Source organism: Carassius carassius, chromosome 12 (genome assembly GCF_963082965.1).
Source record: "Carassius carassius chromosome 12, fCarCar2.1, whole genome shotgun sequence".
NCBI lineage: Eukaryota > Metazoa > Chordata > Actinopteri > Cypriniformes > Cyprinidae > Carassius > Carassius carassius.
In genome coordinates, this window is record NC_081766.1 from 27927333 (window position 1) to 27945137 (window position 17805).

Here is a 17805-nt window from a genome sequence, read left to right on the forward strand (position 1 = left end):
TGATATTCATAAGCCAAGCTTTTTCATTTGTTTATCCATATTGCATCTGTTTTTTATTTGTTGAACCTCAATTAAATTGTTAATCTTAACTTGGTTTGGACGTTTTTTGTATTTTCTAGTTCAGGGAACAGACACAGTCTCTATAGTGTGATATCTAGGTGAAGAAGTCTCTATGTGCTGAGAATTAGCTGACCTCTGTGACGTGAGGCAGCTAGCAGATGGTCGGTTTAGCCAGTCTGTCTGCTTCCTGACCTGGGCCCCAGTTAGTCAAGTTAGTCAACCCCAGGAGGGATGAAGACCATCTCTTTTCAACAGGTCAGTTCTGCCCCAAAAGCTCGTCCAATTGTCTATGAAACCTATGTTATTCTGTGGGCACCACTTAGACATCCAGCCATTGAGTGATGACAATCTGCTATGCATCTCGTCACCACAGTAAGCAGGCAGGGGACCAGAGCATATTACAGTGTCTGACATCGTGCTTGCAAGTTCACACACCTCTTTAATGTTATTTTTAGTGATCTCCGACTGGCGAAGTCGAACATCATTAGCGCCGGCATGAATAACAATCTTACTGTATTTAGGTTTAGCATTAGCCAGCACTTTTAAATTTGCCAAGATGTCAGGCGCTCTGGCTCCCTGTAAACATTTGACTATGGTGGCTGGTGTCTCTATATTCACGTTCCGTACAATAGAATCACCAATAACTAGAGCACTTTCATCAGGTTTCTCAGTGGGTGCATCACTGAGTGGGGAGAACCTGTTTAATGTTTTGATCGGAACAGAAGAGCGGTGTTTTGACCCACGACTACGCTGCCTCACTGTCACCCAGTTGCCCTGCTGCAGGGGCTCTGTTTCCGGAACCGAACAATGTACAGGAATCCCTGAGCTAGACGCATCTAAAGCGGTATCTAGAGCCCTAACATTCTTACTGTCCTCAATTAAAGTTTGGATGCGTGTCTCTAATTCTGAAATCTTCTCTCTCAGCCTAACTATTTCCCTGCATTTATCACATGTGAATCCCTCATCTGCGACAGAGATAGATAAACTGTACATGTGGCAAGAGGTGCAAATAACAATAGCAGGAGAAGCCATTACTCACTGTGCTTGATGAAATATTCTTACGCAGGGCTGCCAACTTTTGAGTTCAGCTTAGAGTGAGATTCTGGGGGCGTGGCTTTGTTATGGGGGAGGGGCTTATGGAGGGGCGTGCCTTGGTATGGAAAAAAATACAAACACAAAATCCTTGCATTACCAGAAGTGTGGACGGTTGATACAAGCGTTCTTTTCTTGCCTGTCCCTGACACTTTAGATAACATCCTATAACAGAAAATTCAAATTTATCCATACTGACACCACCAAATATCAAATATCATGATTGATGAGTTGTGATTGATTTAAATAAAATCATTTTAATATGGGATGTCGTTGACTTGACATTCTTTTCTTATAAAACAATAATTAACATTTACTACATTAGGGCTGTCAAAATGGCTGAAAAACTAAATTCGAATAATTGTATATTATCAAAATTCTAATTATATTCGAATTTAAAATGCATAATTTCAGTTAGGGTAAAGAGAAGCTTTTTGCTTCTATCCTGATGCCACAAGAGGGCGCATCGAGCAAAATATTACTAATGCACGTTTAATAAATGCATTAGAATACATGACTATTAAGTGAATAATATTTAAAAAAATGTTTATAAACCAATTATAATTAAGTTGCTTAAACAACTATAAACAAAACAGCATCATGTATACATGCATAGTTTAATACAGAGCGCGAAAAGCCAATCACAGAGTCCATTTTACATTTAAAAACATGAGATGCAGTGGGATGGAAAAAACCCACCATAAATTTCTCGAGATAAGTTTTTTAAAAGTTCATTTTAATTTTACATGGCTTTCTAAACATCCGGCTCTCTTGTGAGAGATGCGAGTGTGCGAAATGCATTCTATGTGAACAGCTTGATTTAGGTTTTGATGTAAACAACGTCTTCTCCACATTGTTGTTCTTTTTTTCCGCAATATCTTGAAAGAACGTCGCTGCAGCACTGCATCTAGTGGCTTTAACTGGAAAGGCTAAAAATGAAAATTATAATGCAATGAAACTTACATTGTCATCGCATCTCGAGCTGCACTGATAAAGGCCAAAATATACTTGGGCCGTCCGCATCCACGCTGCAATATGTCATTTTCATCATCAAGAGGGCTCGCGGACAGCTGCACCCCCCGCCCGCGTGCAGGCAATTTATGAGACGTACAACAGTGCATGCACGAGGTGAATGATGAGACAGAAGTGGTACTGCGTGTCGAGCTCATCCGCCTTTGGAAAGCTTGGAATGTGAAGTATACCCAGGCAGGGCCTTAAAGCAGCCTCCTTAATGCACACCTAAAAATGTGGATTTTTATTTTAAATTTGACGAATATTCGAAAATCTCTTCTTTTTTTTTTTTGATAGCCCTAACGTACTAGGCATGTCCAGATACTGTTTTTATGATAAAGTTATGTAAAATAACTGCTCAGTGCTGCTGCAACAAACAACTCTGCTAATTCTAACTTAATTCTATATAAACTACAGTATGTAACCACATAGGCCTATTAGTTACTAGCCTAAACTGGACGGAGACAAGAAGAACCCTGTAACTCACTGACGTGCCAGCGTTCACAATTCACACGGTTCAGATGGGAGGGAGAACGGCTGACTACACAGTTTATGGGAATAAATTGTGTATTTCCCTCACAATTGTCACAAAAAAAAATAACTAAACTGTCTGTCTGGTCTCTCAGCGAGTTGCTTTGCGAGATCATGCGGCGCAATTTTTTTTCTCACTGCTGCACGAGTCTGCGTGAGAATATGGGGGTGTGGCGTGAGAGCGTGAGAATTGGGTCAGTTGCGTGAGTCTCACGCTGAATGCGTGAGAGTTGGCAGCTATGATTACTGTGGTTGTTTGATGAACTTGTGAAAAACTGGAGCAAGAGAGAGGAGAGGAGAAAAGAAAACAATGATAGGTTCCAATGAAAACGCTAATGACAAACTAACGAGTGCTAACACTTTGCAGGTGTACTGCACTCATGGATATAAAATAAAAGTGAACGATCAAAATTAATCTAATAAGATTGATCGATAATATCAGAAATATGGTTTGAATTAAGTTATATTTTATCAATTTAAAAAACAGAGAGTGATAGTAAGATAAAGATTCTAGAGAAAAAATAAATAAATAAAAACAGCTACACGGAGCTACGATTAGCAACAGAAGGCCAACAGAAAGTAGAGAAAACACTGACCCACAGCGACACCCACAGTCAGGGAGTGGGAATGACACTTTGTTTAACAAACCTTTCATCTAACTTCTAATGGGACATTTTTCTTACCTGTGCATTGGATTTGCCTGCTTTCCCATTGTTTAAGGCTGAAGCTTGCAATTTATTTCTGTAATATATAAAATGGGTTCTCCTGTCACAGTTTAATATGCAGAGACAGCTGTAAATAAGCATTTTGTAGGTCTGTAGTGAGAGCTACAATTGTATGTTTGTTTAAATATATTGGAGAACCACAGCTCAGCTAATGGTGTAAATTTAAGACAGAAACTTGTTAGAAAACAGCTACTTCCATTTAATGATTCCAATTTAGCTTTAAAGTTTAAAATTGAGGCCTACTTAAATTTATGTTTACGGAGCATATGAGTGGAACTGCTTGGGTCGTTGGCTTGTTTTTAATGATAGTAACTTGAGGGAATCTGAATCATTGGATTTGTTACTATCTGGGATTTGGCTCCATGGGGGAAGGTGTAGACCTTGAGTCCCGCTGTATCTGCATCCATATACTTTTATTAATAATGAATTACTGCAGAATGTTTTCTTTTCATAATTCTATTCACTACAAAAAAGATTTTTAATATTAATGCTTTAACAGAAACAGCATGCAAATAATTTGTGATACAAATTGTGATTAACTGGACAAAGGGCATTCCATTCAAACGTCCTTTTTATGGCTACACTTGCATTTATTGAGGTTCTTTGGAAAGTTGATAAAATCCTTGTAGAGAAAAAAGCCTCTCTGTATTATGGTATATGGATCAATTCAATGGAGTCCAAAAGTTTTAGATCCCAAGTGAAAATGCATTAGTTTGCATTATTCTAATTAAATATGAATGTCTTCCTTACAAAGTGTATCGCTGGCATGACGATTTTTAAGTTGCATATTTTTAGTCCATATTTTGTTTCATATTTATACTTTTTGATTAGAATGTAGGCAGATTTGCTTAATTGATTGATTAAATTTGACCTTGAAATGCTGAATGCTTCTTTGTTTTCAATGGGGTCTCCAACATTTGGACCCCCTTTATATATGGTATTATATAACTGAGGCTGCTTAGTTATGCATTCAGTATGATGAATAGCCCATGGCAATATTCAGCATGATTTATTCCATTGATGTTTTGGCTTGGCTGATTGGAAGTAAAGTGCACAGAATTGACAGAACAATCTAAGTGGGGTTGTCCTGGATACAGTGCCAATTTTATGGACATGTTCTGCTTGCATCAGCACCACCAGTGGCCGAGGAGTGTTAGATGCATGTGTATTCCAGATTTAGTGCTAAAAAACTAAAACAAACACAAGTTTTATGTCAGCAGACTGAAGGAATGAGTCTGGTTAACTGATAATTAGCTATGGGACAGCAGAGAATGTGTCTCATCCACAATGGACCTAGGAGTTGCCATGGACTCCTCCTGAAAAAGGGCACCTGTTCTTGTTAGTTCTTGCCTAATGCTTTTCCATTCACCAAGCTGTTTGAAAGGCTCCTGCACTTATTACCTACAACTACTGTCTATCCTCAGGGGATCTGAGATTATTGATGCATCACTAAACATCTCACGAATACTCTGTGCTAATGTGAAGTTCTGTCTGTTACCTACTAAGAAGACTCTGCTTCTAAGTCTGCACATGAATATGTTAGCTATGCTTTTTATTATTATTATTTTTGAGGTTTAAAAGGTTCCAAATTAAAATGGCCACTGTGCCTGGCAAGTTGGTCTTTCACGTCAGTGTTTAATTTTGTGTTTTGTTTCTCCTCTGTAGTGATCCTTTATGCATTGACAAAATGTCAACATTATTTACAGATGCTCTAGATAATATTGTTTGTACTTCTGCTTCATATCATCACATATCATCAAATAATCCTTAAATCCTCTAGAATACTGCAAACAAATCATGATGATAGTAGAATTACTTTAGATAAATAAGTTGCAGCAACGAGCAAAACTTGTTGAATGACTAAAACACTTTTTTTTTAACATAACTGTGACTTCTGGGTGCTATTAACAGCTTTATAGACACTTGTTTGTTTTTTGAGGCCCTTGTTTTTGACCTATGTGAAGATAACAGGCTAAATAGTGTTAAATAATAAAGTTCCTTAAATAATAAAGTAACCAGGGTTCTTTTAGTACAGTGTTATTGAATTTTTAAATAATTTTTGTTAATATTTTAAATTAGATTTTATTTTCTGATTTCATTTTAATTGTAAAGTTTTCGTAATTTTAATAATAATAATCCACATGTCATGAATGGAACATAATGGTTTGAAATTTAACACAGCTGTAATGCAATCTTAAAAACAGCATCTTAACTTACCTAAAAGATTTCCCTAAATTCTTTATTTGATTACTCCTGGACCCTGGAAATAACCTATATATGCTATATTAGCCATCCATCCATTCACCTTGAGTCTTAGGGCATGAGACAATAATATTGCAATTAATTTTTTAACTCATTTCTTTGTTGTTGTACCAGTTTGATTTTATGATGCACTTAATTAAATTATAATTTTAGTGTATAAACACTGTTGTGTATAGGATTTGGTTTAAAAACAACACCAATAACACCAATTTTCTTCCTCTTTAAACCAAACATTTAAAATGTTACATGCAATTTTGAATGCTTCTAAAGCTGAATTAAAAATAATATAGCCAAGCGGTGAGCACAGCTGGTTATTGTGGCATGAAGCATGTTTGCCACTGCAGACTGCTGTCTATGGAGGGGCTCTGAGATGTTCCCTTGCCCCAGCAGGGATGTGAAGGCAGAAAGCGGACGTCAACGACACCCCTCGGGTGGCGTGAGTGCCAAGGAGATGGTGATCGGCCTGGAGGGTGTTGAACTGGGTGCTGATGGCAAGGTGAGAATACAAATAATTTATTTTTAGTGTTGTTAATTACAGATATTTAACTTTTTTATTACAATGTCTGTACAATCTCTGTTTTCACCTTCTTTTCTCTTGCATGTACATGCATTTTATGACCATCTTTAACCTTGATGAGTATTTGACCACAGTTTCTGTAAATCTCCTCATAGACAGTGTCATACACACAGTTCCTGTATCCAACCAATGTCCTGGGTCGTCGAAACACCATCGACTCCACGTCATCTTTCTCTCAGTCTCGCAATGCAAGCCACCGCAGCCTCAGCCTGGCACGTGCCAACAGTAACCAGAGTAGCCTTGATACCGGTGTGTGTGCCAATAGCTTGTCATGGCTCTTTCATTTTCCCTCAATCTCCCTAATATGTCCCGACAAGGGGCCGTTTGTTTGGTTTTAATGAGCATTTTGGTAAGACCTCTGTTTAATAATGTGCTATTTTTTAAGCTGCCTTGAGCAAGGTCATAAACTTCTTGATACAAAATGCTTATCATACAATTGTTACATAATGTTGTTCTAAATGTAGAACTACATATTTATTAAGTAGTGTATTTGTTTTGAGTACTACGTGATATCAGGACATAAAAATCTGTTTATTTGTCCTCTCTCGCCCTCTCTTTTCTCATAGGGAATGAAGTGGGAGATTTTAGGGAGTATGACCCAAATCTTTTGGATGACCCGCAATGGCCATGTGGAAAGCACAAAAGAGTGCTTATCTTTCCTTCATACATGGTGAGTTATCACGTAGCACAATGCCAGTCTTGACTGATTCACAGGTGAATTGTTTCAAATCTGTATGTATTTAGTGGCAAATAGCTATTTTTATAGCTTAGGACAAGGGTTTTCTAAAGTTGCAATTAAATATGATAATATAAATATGATGATCCCCAAATATGATGATTCCCTATTTAGTGTGTTGAAGGTCACTAGGACCTCCTCCATCCTTGTCAAGGGGAGTGCTAACCTTCTCTCCTTTCATACAACACATACAACTTTCATATATATATATATATATATATATATATATATATATATATATATATATATACACACACATATATATATATATATATGTTTGTGTGTGTGTGTGTGTGTGTGTGTGTGTTGTATGAAAGGAGAGAAGGTTAGCACTCCCCTTGACAAGGATGGAAGAGGTCCTAGTGACCTTCAACACACTAAATATATATATATATATATATATATATATATATATATATATATATATATATATATATATATATATATATATATATATATATATATATATATATATATATATATATTGTATTTATAGATTAAAAAATATTTTTATTTTACTTCTTCATTTCAGATTTTTCTAATCAGGATACATGACAAATAGAAACAAATGTTAATATAAATTAAGAGTATAGAAATGTTAGATGAATATAGATAACATAGCTGAGAAAAGATGGTCTTTTAATGTGAATTTGGTGTAAATAGTACGTTTATTTTGGGATGGCTGACTTTTGATCGCGGCATTCTGTATCTTAACAGATCTGAGTACAGTTTGAGACAGGTGAGATCTTATCTGAAACTAATATTTTTCTCAAGAGAAAAACATTTGAGAAGAAAGAGACTAAGAAATAATTGAGATATAAAGTTACTTTATGAGATTTTTATTTTCTGTGGAGTTCGTTTTAAAAAAAGACAGGTCATGTTACTTATCACTCAGTGATTTGACTTTAATTGTTCACTGTTTCAGGCACATTTACAGGGTGAACTTAGTCCCTAGATGTCAGTTAATTAGTAACGAACATTGTGTAGCAGCAATACCAGACTTGTGACCTTGAAAAATGCTTGTCTTGCTTCCAAACACTGGAAGAAACACTATGCCTTTGTATATCTTCATCATTTATTATTTATTTGTTATCTATTCTCTCTTTTTTGTTTATGGCAACTGTAATTACTGTATTACTGTAATTTCAAATAGCAGCTAGTTTCTGAAAGTGATTTTACATGCTTACAAAACAGAACACTATGTTAATTTCTTATTCAGCTTTGTTTTTGTTTTTACATTGTGTAGTAGACAGGGATTTGAACTCAAAAACTCAGACGGTTCAGGAGACAGCCTTCCTCTTCCTTCTGTTGGTTATTTAATGCTTGTAACAATCGCTATTGTATTTTTTGAAGGAAAGTTACCAGCAAGAATGTATAAAGGAATTGCCTTGCAGTTCCCATGCACATTATTTCTGGATAAAAGAACAAGGCCCCGAACATTTGTATCATTATCTCATACAGTATATGCACGCAACAGTGAACATTCATAATTTCTATTCCATGATTGTTTTTGAAAAATTGGAAGTTATGATTATTATAAGAATTAAAGTGTAACTTTAGAAGCATGATTGAGCATGGAAATCTGCAAACCGTTCCCAGAACAAAATACATTTCCCATGCTTTGTAACCCTTGAAAACTGTGATATGTGTGTACTCATATGTATGTCTCAATTAATATTTACTCTTTATTCCAGACCACAGTCATCGAGTATGTCAAACCCTCTGATCTCAAGAAAGGCATGAATGAGACTTTTAAGGAGAAGTTTCCTCATATTCGTCTAACACTGAGCAAGATCAGAAGGTAAGGATGTTGGTATCTGGTACTTCTTATGTTGGTTTTATGTTGGTAAAGCAGTCTACATGCTAACATTTAATGCCAAGTATTAAAATTTGGCAGTGATGTACACAAAACCCGTGCATCACAACAGCAGGTTTTTTTTTTTTTAATCTAGATAATATTATTGTGACATATTGTTTTGAGATGGCTGTTGTGAAGAGCCATTTATTGAGAAACATGTTTTTTACACAAACTAATTTTATATAATTTTTTTTCATGACAATATTATATCTGGAAATGCAAAAAAATAAAAAAAAGTTAGGAAGTTAATATTATATATATATAATATTTATAGTCATCAATAAAATATTTATCCTTTTTTTAATGTGTGAATAAACCTGTCAAATAATGTCTTTATTGTACTACAATATCTGAAACAACCAAATGTTATTTCCTGACATTCAATCAGGATTTAATCCTTAACACAGGTCGTAATAATTTTCAGAGTTAAGATTGGTTGTAATTTGGAATCAAACCAAACCAATGGCAAAGTTTTTCACATACTGCAAGTGTGAAGACCAAGAGTTGTTGCCAGAAAAACAAAGCAGGTTGTGGTTTTATAAACCAGCTCTGGATTTCTTATGTAATGTGTTCTAGCCTGAAGAGAGAGATCCGTAAACTAGCTCAAGAGGAGTGCGGCTATGAGGAGTCCACGGTAGCCATGGCCTTCGTTTACTTTGAGAAGCTGGTGCTCCAGGGTAAACTCAACAAACAGAACCGCAAACTCTGCGCGGGTGCCTGCGTCCTCCTCGCGGCCAAGATCGGAGGAGACCTAAAGAAACATGAAGTCAAGCATCTGATTGATGTGAGATTATCTTTGCACACTGACACACTCCTTGCTTGAAGATCCCAAATTGTGGGCTTGCAACCACAGCTACTAAATAGATGTTATTTACTCAACTGTCTCTGAATAACAAACGTAGCTAAAATGACACATCTGGGAATGAAAATAGACAAGAGGTGTGTTTCCATTACCCTTCAAATTGCGTGAATTGAAATTGCGAATTGAAAATACACCTGAAGGAAATGCGTAAATTTAGCAAAAACACCTATATATCGCTCGTTTGAGGTGGTTTTTCATGCAATGTAAAAAAGGAATAATTCTCAAAATTGCAATGGAAACGTTTTTTCCGCATTGACAGGTCACGCGTACGTAAAAAGTCATATCATCATTCCTTAGTGTACTATAACCTCCAAGAAACACTTCAACACTTCACTTGAAACCCGCAGTGACGGATTGATTGACAGCTGCTGTCAGAGTCGCTAAAATGGAGAGTGACTGTAGTGACGCATGTAGCTTTGCAACAGAGCGTTCATTTGAAGTAGAGGACTTTTCTCCCCCACCTTCACCTGAAGTGGAGGATGTCGAGGTGTCTGTGGACACAGGGCCTGAGCCATATTAATTCGAGCCGCTGGCTCAAACTGCAGTCTTAACTCCCACATCGTGATCGGCACTGCATCGCTTTTCAGCGCGTGGAGAAGCCCATTTCCACCTCCATTGCGTTGGAGAAGCAATCCCGCATAAAATGCAGTTTGCACACTCCAGCTCTAGGTGGGAACTCGCGGTCTTCCAGGCCAAGTGAATGCAACCACTTGTGCCTAATTTTCAAGTCTGCTGGAAAACTATGCAGTCAAGCAGTGCTGTTGCAACCAGCAGCACTACACCTACGTACCATCCTGACCACTGTAAATAAATCTACGCTAACTTGAAGCTATCCGAACTGATGCAATACTATGCTACTAATTAACTATGCTTCTAACAATACTAACGTTACAATAACAACTATGCTAATTAACTACATAAGCTACACAAAATAATCTAAATAACTATATAAATGCTATGCTAAATAGATGCTAAAATACTCTATCCTGATCGTTTTCAATACTCACAATTCCAACTCCTGACTCACTGCAGTGATTTTGACATAACAAGATGGTTTTATACTGCCAAGGGCGTGGTAGCTCGTACCGAGGGCGTGGTGAGCTGGAAACTGCTTACTTCACGTATCACCGCAAACATCCAATAGCAAAAATCAACTGCAGTTGCCACCGTTCAACTTAAAGAGGGCAGCACTCAGATGTTTTTACACCATATATTGTAGAATTAAAACACTTTATACTCAAATGTCAAAAAAGTTACTCGAATCAATGAACAGCACTAATAAGGCTTTATTACAGATCATTAACTAAAAAAAGTTGGTTTAGGGTTTAATTACTCTTTAATGCTTGTGTTACCAGTCGCACCACAGCACGTCCCAGAAGCTGCTCTCCGTGCTGCTTCTTTCAAGATACACGCATACGCCTCCTTCGATTAAATATAATAACTAGTGTAGCCAAAATCCCAACAAAATCAGTTATCATGACTTATTGTGAGAGGAAAAGATTATGTTTCAGTCGCATAACATCAGTTAATGGAAACACCATCATTTCGCAATACTTTTTTGTCGACATTTATAAAATATTGCTAAAAACATTTGTGCAAATTTGTAATGTGAACGCGCCTAATGTAACAAATATTAGCATTCTTTAAATCTCATTACTCTGTATTTTTTAGATGTGTCTGCAATGTGTAATAATTTCCTTCGATTGCTGTTATATAAGAAGAACTCTGATCTCTTTCCTTTTAGAAACTGGAGGAGAGGTTTAGGGTGAACCGTCGAGAGCTGATCGCCTTTGAGTTCCCTGTTCTGGTGGCTCTAGAGTTCAACCTACATCTCCCAGAGCATGAAGTCATGCCCCATTATAGACGCCTTCTGCAAAACTCCTAGCGACAGCCCCCATCAGGGGAGACGTCCTTCTCTTCCTGATCTTCTCACCCCAGAAACCCTCTATGCACATCGCCAACGTCCACTATCATCTCCAGATATTGGAATGAAGACACTATTTCACTGTTCTCCTTTCAGCCAAAGTGATACCTCTATATTGAACGTTTGTTTCAACTGTAAGAAGCTACATTCTAAAGGGAATACCTTTTCCTTGACTGATGATTTCTCAGTTTACTGAGGACGTTTTAAACCGTTTATTTGTTCTCCTACTTCCAGGGTGTAAGTGTTAATGCTCAAGTGTTAAAAGGAATAGTGAAAATTCTGTCATCATTTGCTGATCCCCATTTTATTCTAAACTATTATGCTGATATTTTTTCCATGAAACACAAAAGGAAAACATTTGAACAACCTTCATGCTTGCTCTTTTACGTACATTGACAGTTCATATTGATGATTATCAAGCTCCAAAAACAAACCATAAGATTACAAAATTGGTCCTATCAACTTGCTCTACATTAGAAGACTTCTGAAGCCATATAATAACTTTTTGCAGGATAATACTATTATTTCAAAGGGATGGTTTACCAAAAAGGAAAATCATTCCAAACCTGTATGACTTTCTGTCTTCTGCAGAACACAACAGAAGATTTTGTCCATACATTGAAAGCCAGTGGGGTCCAAGAAATTATATTTTTCTTTCAGTATTAACTTTTGTGTTCCAAAGAGAAAGGAAATTCATCCAGGTTTGAAATGACAAGAGGGTCAGTGGATGATCCCCTTAATCATTATTTACAGAAAATTTCCTTCACCAAAAAATTGAATTATTCATGGTGTTCCATGAAAAAAAAAAGAACAGTATGGATGTCGTAACAACGTTGAGTGAAATGAGTCGAGGGTGAGCAAATCATGACATAAAGTTTATTGTTTGACTTATTACAAAAACTGGCCATTTCTTTTGAGTTTGGACTGTTTCATTTTGCATTCTTTCCAGAGGTTACAGTATTCCTGTATTTTTCCATTCTTCTTCACATCTTCCTTAATTCCAAAGTTCTGCCAAATTTCTCTGCACTCGATCACTCTCGGTTGAAAGCATTAAAAAATAGTCAAATGCTCCTGAACACTCGCAAGTATGTGACTGTTTCTCGATGACATTCTCTTTATGTACTACAAGTGCACTTTTCAGGTCTCATGTATGGCAGACCTTTATGGCATCTGCAGAAGCTGTAGTTGGAGGGGTTTTCATCTCATTTCCCATTTCATTTCATTGTATTTCAGTAGTCAGCAGTCCCTTTGTTAGTGTAAGCAAAAATATGATGCGGACCGTAACAGCGACATCTCTAGTGGGACTTTTATACACATTTTATTGTACATCAATGTACCCCTGTAAAATTATTATTTTTTTTTTTTACCTTATCTTTCTGTGTTGACTTTGACAGTGGTGTGGCTTGCTGCACTCATGGTTACTGTGTTCGTGCTCTATGTTAGAGTGGATTCTGAGCACATTTGTAGTGCTACACTGTATGAAGCAACATCAGGTCATACCGCTGATAATCAACAGCATATACTTAACTAGGCTCAAAAATCTGTATGACTTATATGCTAAGGTGTTGACTAATGCATGTACACCAAAGCAGTGTTAAACTTTTGAACGTTTCAAATGTAAACGCTTCTTTTGGAAAATGTTTGATTTGAAATGTTCCATTTCTTCTGAACCAGATATTTTCTATCACCATTGGTGGTATAGAATTGTGTGTAAGCTGAATTTTCTCTCACAGCACACAGACTGTGTTACTACATTCATAATCCAGTTTTTAAATCTGTAAAGTGTATATCGTTCACTATGCACTACTCGGTTCCATAAATAAGTTAGAGATTTATGCAAAAAAGAATCAGTTGAGAAGTATCTAATAGCAGAATGAGTTAAACACTTTTAGAAGAGTAATGGCAAACCTGCATTTAACCATTAAATTCTAAAATGAATAATGAATGTAAAGAGATTGGCCTTGTGAAATGCACTTTAGGTTTTGTTAGCAAGTGACTGGGATGCCCAGATGAAACATTTGTACAATGCAGATACATTTGTGTAAATATGCTGCTTTGCTTGTTCAATAAAAAGCTAAATTTAGAAAATGTTTGCCTTCAGATATTTGATTTTATATAAGGTCTGAAGAATTATTCAGTGTAATTAATAACCTTCTTATTTGCTCAGTTAGTCATTTTAAATATTTAAACCTGCTTAATTATGAGAAATTTTAGAGTACATGTCTGTAGCCTTTAAATTATTATTATCATTATTATTATTTTGTAATTCTGAGATTTCATTTAAAAAGTTTTTGTCCTCAACAAATAGGTAAATTTACTGTGAGCTTTTTTTTGGTTTGTAACATTGTGAATGCATTTTTGCTTCTGCATTTTATGTTTATATGATATATGTGTGTAATTGAATTCTTTGGTTGTAATCACAAGATAATTTAAAGAAATTATGTAATTTATTTTTAGAATATGTCTTAATTAAAAATAGTGTGTGAACAATAATGTGTTGTATTGTAAAATACAGACCTTAAACCATATATATATATAATAGAAGTTATATATATATATATATATATAAGAAGTTTGCCCATAACACCCCTCTTGGTGATTTTACCATTCAGACACCCTCAGCTATCTCACATCCTTTAGATGTGCTCGCTCCCCCACAACTTACAGAGAACACTCAAGCCTCTGTTTACAGCACTCTGTAGTCCATTATCTTACTGTTTATCTTGATACACTGTCAAACAGTCAATACCACAACCTCTTACCCACCAGCTCCTCTTGTTCCTTCTTACCAGGGACCACAAACCTCATTGTATTTTTATGACATTTACACATTTATTGGGCAGTTGCTTTTGACCAAATGGCTCATTTGGAACAACATAATCAGTTTGTCAGGTACATGTTTTTACCAGATGTGCAGTCACAACAGGTGTTTTCTTTAGTATGACTTGAAAGCCTACTTTACTTAATAAAGCTAGTTTTTACACTTTTGATACTTGCCAAATCTTAATTTTGGTCCCTGCTTCTAACTTCATAAGTATGTTCTACTATTTCAGCAAAGTTTTTAACCTCAATATCTGCAGATAACTTAACATCTACCCTGAACTCCACTTCCTCAATACAACTTCTCAAAGCCGAAGCTGTAGTTTTCAGACACTCTCTGTGTACACTGAGCAAGACACTGTACAGTGCAGTAGAAGAAACCTGTTGGATTCTGCTCATTCATGCTCCACAAAGTAAGGAGATTCAGTCAACTGACCCTGTTTACAAGCTCCATTCCCTCTTGATGTGTATGTGCCACATTCCCTTAATGCCTCAAAACAACTTGTGTTTGACCACTGCAAATTCTCAATCGCTCTGACTGCCAGAATCAACTTCAAGACAATGGCAATGGCATTAGTACTTTCAATCCTGTTGAGGTCAAATAGTACACTCAAGCCAATAAATGTACTCGGTTATTCTGAATCAACATGCCACTCTCTCCCATCTGTCCACATGACTTTTATCTATGCTATAATTAGAGCACAGATGACTCACCAGTTATATATTTCACACTCAAACTAAAATCTTAAAACACTGTACACAAGTATGCGACATCAGTCATGAAGGCTTGGCCAGTGCATTGCAAGTGTGTGGTTTTGTTACATATGTTGTTGTGTTAGTGTTGCAGTAACAAACTCCAGCATTCGATGGAAAGATAAAACTGCCGTCAGAAGTCAAAGCTATAGTGTCAGGTAACTAAATGCCTTTCGAAAATTTAACTTGCTCAGCAATATTCTCCTGAATCTTGCCATGGGGGTAGTTGTCCTAAAAAACTGACTGCATTATAAGATGCATGCACACTAGTGGATTCTTTATTTGAGGATTCTTCAAGTTTACTCAGCTAGATGGTCTGCATGGACATTAACAGACTATGATGATGCCAAAAATTGTCAGGCACACCATGCGTGAGAGGCCTACACTTTTGTATATTAACATGCACTGTTCTAAATGAGCAACAGCATGTTTTGCGAAGTTGAGCTACAATCATCTGCCTAGGTCAGGGGTGTCCAATCTTGGTCCTGGAGGGACAGAGTTTATGTCCTGCAGAGTTTAGCTCTAACTAGCCACAACATACTTGCCTGGAAGCTTCTAGTAATCCCGGAGACCTTGATAAGCTGGTTCAGGTGTGTTGATTTAAGACTGGAGCAAAACTCTGCAGAATAGTGTCAAGTCAACTCAAGTCACCTTTATTTCTATTGCACTTTTAACAATATAGATTGTAACAAAGCAACTGAACAGCATTAAAATAGTAGAAAATAGTGAATTAAATTATGTCATCATCCAGCTCAGTTCAGTTTAAATAGTTTCTGTGCAATCAAGTCAACAAAATCGCTAGTAATTAAGTGTTCCCAACTAAGCACGAAGAGGTGACACTGGCAAGGAACCAAAACTCCATTGGTGACAGAATGGAGAAAAACCTTGGGAGAAACCAGGCGCAGTTGGGGGGTCAGTTCTCCTCTGGCCAGATGAAATCAGCAGTTCAATTCCAGGCTGCAGCAAAGTCAGATTGTGCAGAAGAATCATCTGTTTCCTGTGGTCTTGTCCCGTTGGCCGTCTAGAAGACAAGGTCTTGACTGTGGATCTGTCTCTGGGGCTCATCTAGTTGTCCTGGTCTCTGCTGACATTCAGGGTTGTAGAGGTCCTTTCTAGGTACTGATCCACCATCTGATCTGGATACAGACTGGATCTGGTGGCTACGGTGACCTCGGAATAAGAGAGAAACAGACTAATATTAGAGTAGATGCCATTCTTCTTATGATGTAGCAAGTACATTGTGTGTTATGGGAAGTGTTCCCAGTTCCGGTTTTCCTAATTAATGCATCCTAAAAATCCTTCAATGGATTTGAATATTAGAAATGTTTTTCCTATATATATATAGGAAAGCTGTCAGCAGACATTTAGTGCTGATGAAATCAGCCCATTACACTAAACAATGCTGTGTTTGCCCACCTGTCAAATAACAGACTTATTCTCTACAATATATGTCAACATCAGCTGGTCACTCGTGGTAAACAGACGTTAGGATCAAAGATTCTTATCTATTCTTTTGTGTGTATATATATAGGTCCTTCTCAAAAAATTAGCATATTGTGATAAAGTTCATTATTTTCCATAATGTAATGATAAAAATTAAACTTTCATATATTTTAGATTCATTGCACACCAACTGAAATATTTCAGATCTTTTATTGTTTTAATACTGATAATTTTGGCATACAGCTCATGAAAACCCAAAATTCCTATCTCAAAAAATTAGCATATAATGAAAAGGTTCTCTAAACGAGCTATTAACCTAATCATCTGAATCAACTAATTAACTCTAAACACCTGCAAAAGATTCCTGAGGCTTTTAAAAACTCCCAGCCTGGTTCATTACTCAAAACCGCAATCATGGGTAAGACTGCCGACCTGACTGCTGTCCAGAAGGCCATCATTGACACCCTCAAGCCAGAGGGTAAGACACAGAAAGAAATTTCTGAACGAACAGGCTGTTCCCAGAGTGCTGTATCAAGGCACCTCAGTGGGAAGTCTGTGGGAAGGAAAAAGTGTGGCAAAAAACGCTGCACAACGAGAAGAGGTGACCGGACCCTGAGGAAGATTGTGGAGAAGGACCGATTCCAGACCTTGGGGGACCTGCGGAAGCAGTGGACTGAGTCTGGAGTAGAAACATCCAGACAGTGTTGTTCATGAACGCGTTCATATTTTCGCCAAACGCTGAACTGAACGAATCACTTTTCATACAATGAACGTGAACGAGAGCGGCGCTCACTCTGGCAGGAATGAACAGCACGCGCAGTTCACGTTCACGCTCATTTGAAAAGTCAGGTTTTACCAGGGCTTAATTTGAGCCGGAACATGTTCCGTCACCTCCGACATTGGATCCGGCACCTCATGTGTCACTAAAATTAATTGCCTAAATGAAAAAAAAATTACTGTTTGTTTAGTGTTCAATGTTTGTGACACATGACTTGCGCGCTTGTTGTACTAGTTGAGATTGCTGTTAGCCTCGATCGTTTCACGCAGGGGAAAAATGTCAAAAAGACAGGAAAGTTTGCTTAACTTTTTCAAATACGCTGGACAGTCAGATCCCAAACAAGCAAAAATCGTTTTGCTGATCAAAAAGGAGA

The 17805-nt window shown here is 37.0% G+C and overlaps 1 protein-coding gene and 2 non-coding genes across 4 annotated transcripts in view; 2 read left to right on the plus strand and 1 right to left on the minus strand.

Moving 5' to 3' along the window:
- The window catches only part of LOC132155158 (CDK5 and ABL1 enzyme substrate 1-like), a 31492-nt gene extending 17766 nt beyond the window's left edge, over window positions 1-13726 (plus strand). For both annotated transcript variants that reach the window (XM_059564013.1, XM_059564014.1), the window contains 6 exons: window positions 6072-6177; window positions 6354-6507; window positions 6825-6928; window positions 8689-8795; window positions 9429-9636; window positions 11459-13726. In XM_059564013.1, the coding sequence (XP_059419996.1) occupies window positions 6072-6177; window positions 6354-6507; window positions 6825-6928; window positions 8689-8795; window positions 9429-9636; window positions 11459-11599 (820 nt within the window). In that variant the 3' untranslated portion in view covers window positions 11600-13726. The remainder of the gene's footprint in view (window positions 1-6071; window positions 6178-6353; window positions 6508-6824; window positions 6929-8688; window positions 8796-9428; window positions 9637-11458) is intronic.
- LOC132155453 (U6atac minor spliceosomal RNA) lies at window positions 7063-7182 on the minus strand. The gene has a single exon (XR_009437247.1). It is a non-coding gene; the product is annotated as a U6atac minor spliceosomal RNA (small nuclear RNA).
- Window positions 7298-7417, plus strand: LOC132155452 (U6atac minor spliceosomal RNA). Its single transcript, XR_009437246.1, has one exon. It is a non-coding gene; the product is annotated as a U6atac minor spliceosomal RNA (small nuclear RNA).
- Window positions 13727-17805: the final 4079 nt, after the last annotated feature.